Source organism: Charadrius vociferus, unplaced genomic scaffold (genome assembly GCF_000708025.1).
Source record: "Charadrius vociferus isolate BGI_N301 unplaced genomic scaffold, ASM70802v2 scaffold2704, whole genome shotgun sequence".
In the NCBI taxonomy this organism is placed as follows: Eukaryota; Metazoa; Chordata; class Aves; order Charadriiformes; family Charadriidae; genus Charadrius; species Charadrius vociferus.
The window spans coordinates 9,438-12,753 of NW_009647934.1; the positions used below are offsets into that span (position 1 = coordinate 9,438).

The 3,316-nt window shown below is 61.3% G+C and overlaps 1 protein-coding gene across 1 annotated transcript in view; it reads right to left on the minus strand.

Annotated features, from left to right (window-relative positions):
* LOC104284777 (chromosome unknown open reading frame, human C17orf70) overlaps positions 1-3,316 on the minus strand; it is a gene marked incomplete at its 3' end in the record, with an annotated part of 10,962 nt that overhangs the window by 5,657 nt on the left and 1,989 nt on the right. Inside the window, exons 3-5 of the mRNA XM_009883146.1 lie at positions 3,232-3,311; positions 2,166-2,284; positions 888-1,852 (exon numbers count right to left, since the gene is read on the minus strand). Of these exons, the coding sequence (XP_009881448.1) occupies positions 888-1,852; positions 2,166-2,284; positions 3,232-3,311 (1,164 nt within the window). The remainder of the gene's footprint in view (positions 1-887; positions 1,853-2,165; positions 2,285-3,231; positions 3,312-3,316) is intronic.

The window sequence follows — 3,316 nt, forward strand, 5'->3', positions numbered from 1 at the left end:
CCCCAGCCATGCTTCCCGGAGCTGGCCACCCCCAAGCCAAGGTCAGCAGCAGCTGGAGGAGGTGTCAAGGGGGGCTGCAGCACCCCGGGAGCCAGCGCTGCCATGCAGGTGCCCAGCAGCGAGATACATGCAGCTCTGCAGGCAGCGAGCGGGGCCGGGCGCAGGCAGAGCTGCCTGCCTTGCTCTCGCCTGGGTGCCCCAGGAGCCTCTCCTCGCTCGCCTGCCTGTTCTGCCTGCCTTTGCTCCTCGTGCTGCCCCGTGCAAGGGGCTCAGCTACGGCTGTGGGTCACCTTCCCCCCTTCTAGGCTTTCTGCTCCCTTCCTCTGCTCCCGAGGGCGAGCAGCGCACCTTGCTCTGTGCCCAGGCTGTGGTGAGGCACCGCACACTGCCCTCGCCGGGAGCGGGGGCTGTTAGCACCCAAGCTGTGGGGCTGGAGAGCGCAGTGCGTGCAGCCTCTGAGCGGCCGCACAGGAGCCCCCGGTCCAGACTGTGGCATACCTGAACCCCTTTTCTGGAGCGAGCCTTGTTCCAGCTCACTCGGGGCTCCACGCAAGCTGCCCTCTGTGCGGGGAGCCCAAGGGGACAGGCAGGGCTGCTGCGAGCATCCCATGGGAACCTGTGCGGACCAGCTGCCTCCTGCGATGCCGAGCAGAGAAAAACTGCGAGCGGGCAGGGAAGAGCCGGAGCTGCCAGCACGCCTCGCGTTCAGCCCGAGTCGGCATGCTCGACAGAAACGACTTACAAAAACGAGGGGAGTCAACAAGAATGGATGAGGACGGAGCCCAATCCGGACCGTAAGGAGGGGTGGAGACGTATGGGCTGGAATAGGCAGCTATCCTGCCCCGCTCCACCCCAAGACCCAGCACACGCCCCGCTGCCGGCAGTACCTTCTGACGCCCGAGAAGACAAGGAAAGAGCCACAACGCTACAGATACTTAAACTGGCTGGAGACAGGACGGGAGGCAGGACGCCGGTGCAGCTCTCTGCATCCTCAGGGTCAGAGGAATCACCGACCCAGTCCAGGTCGATTGCAGAGATGTCCGAGTGCGTGCTGTAATACATCCGGCTGCCACTGCCACAGGCGGCGCAGAGAATGGGCCCACGCAAGTAGTACTCCCTGAGCTCCGGCACCGTCGCCTCCTCCCTCTGATCTGCTTTGACAGCCACCATCTTCCCATAGTGGCCCACAGCCACCACGCAGTCACAGCCAGCATCTTCGAAGAGCTGCTCGTCCTCAGCATCCTCCGCCGCCCTTCGCTCTGTTCTCAAGGCCCCAATGAAGACGATGGGTTCTTCCAAATGATGGAGGATCTTCACTGGGGGGTCTTGGTTCGAAACATCGTGGCAGCCATCGACAGCCGGCGAAGAGCTGAGGGCCTTCAGCGGTACAGAGCAGAGCTGTCCATCTGGGAAGCCGCAGAGGATCATAGGAGACTCCAGCATGGCAGCGTCGATCCCAAAGAGCAGGCTGAAGAGAGGCTCTTCCAGCACAAAGCCCCCCGAGCACCACAGCCCCTCCCCGGACCCCACGGTGCCTGGGGAGGATGCGCAGCACAGGACGGGCAGGAAGCGGGAAGGGGGGCCGTCCCCCTCATCCCCGGGCTCGGGGCCGGGGCAGAAGCCCACCTCGCTGACCTGCCGGTACGGGGGACTCTCCTGCTCGGGGCGCGGAAGCTCGTACAGCTTCATCCACCATTTGCCGTGAGCCTGGGACAAGGTGATGACGAAGTTGTTGAGCAGAGTAAACATGCACAGGCTGGAGTCTGGGAAGATGCAGGCATCCGAGTCCACGGGGAAGACGCCGGAAGGGCAATTGCTTTCTTGGCCGTCGCCATCCGTCTGCTCCATTAACCTTCAAGCAAACAGGGAAGAGCTCTCAGCCAAGTCATGGGGTGAAGCCAGCGCTTCCCTTGGCCGCCTCTTACCCTGGCCCTCGGAAACAAGCTCCCTGCGGCACAGCTTTTAGCATCTGCTGCAAGAGCAGCGATCTGGAGAGAGCCAGAGCTTCAAACCACATAACGCTTCCCATGCCTATGGGAGGACGGGCAGGGAGAGGGCAGTGGCGGAAGCCCGATGCATCCCCCCAGCCCTGTGAAGTGGCCCCAGGACTCCAGGGCTAACGGCACGGCGCTGGCTCCCGTCCCCAGGGGTGACAACCGGCTCACCTGCTCTGCTGGTCCAGGGAGACGCAGTAAATGCCGCTGTGGGCACAGAGGATGTAGAGCTGCCGGGGCTGGGGCAGCAGCTCCACGTGCCACACCTGGTCAGGGCACCGGTACACAGTCTGGGTGGAAAAGCAGAAAGAAATGTCACCTTCCTACAACAGCCGGGCAGGTGGCGGGGACAGGGCTGCTCGACGCAGGTCCGAGCGCTGAGGGAGCCACGGTGCCCACGCTGCCAGGCCGGGGAGAGCCCCACTCAGCCACACGGGGTAAAGAAAGAAACCACTTGCTCAGCAATACTCCCTCCTGGGCAACCCCAACGCAACTGCAAATTAAAGCAGTTATTTCCTGCAAATTAAGATTGCAAGCAATTTTGAGGAATAAATCTATCCCTGGGCAGCACCGCAGCTCACGGACCCAGCTGGACTTCCCTGGGTGAGGGGCAGCCGCCCACGGTAAAGAACAAGAGGGGGCTGGGAGAGGGGCTGCAGGTAACGAGGCAGCCCGTCGCTCCTGCTCCCCGAGGGGAAGGAAAAAAGCGATCAGAAAGCCGGTACATGCTCTACTTTCCTGAGAAGGAGCACAGTGTAGGAGGCAAATCCTGATATTACAGCGATGGCTTTCTTAGAAATGATAATAAGAACAAATTAAAAAAAGAAGCCATGTATAACTCAACACGACGACTGCTGTTAGTCACAGCAAAGACAATAGCAAAACCCTTTGTAGGTGAGAAATTAAAGCAACGTCACTTTGCTCGGGGAGGAAAAAAAGCCTTTCTAGTTTAATTAAATGTTTGTCTTGCAAGTTCAGGAGATGGGCCAGACGGCAGCACCCCCAGAAGGGGCCTCGGAGGTGGGTAAGGGGGTCTGGCACTGCTCGTGAAGTTCGTTTGTGGATGGGGGACCCCGACAGAGGAACCCTAGGAAGGACTCTGGCCCCGGACTGGGCGACAGGGGACATCACTGGTGTCCCCACCACCTTCACCCTGTCCCAGGACACTGGTGCCAGAGCACCCTCCCAGCACGGGGGGGACACAGGACGAAGCCCCCCGCCCTGCCAGGCTGCTCACCTTCAGCACCTTCCCCTCCTGGTCGTAGACGTAGACGAACTCGCTGCCGTTGGAGAGGTAGATCTCGTTCTCGTGGCACAGCACC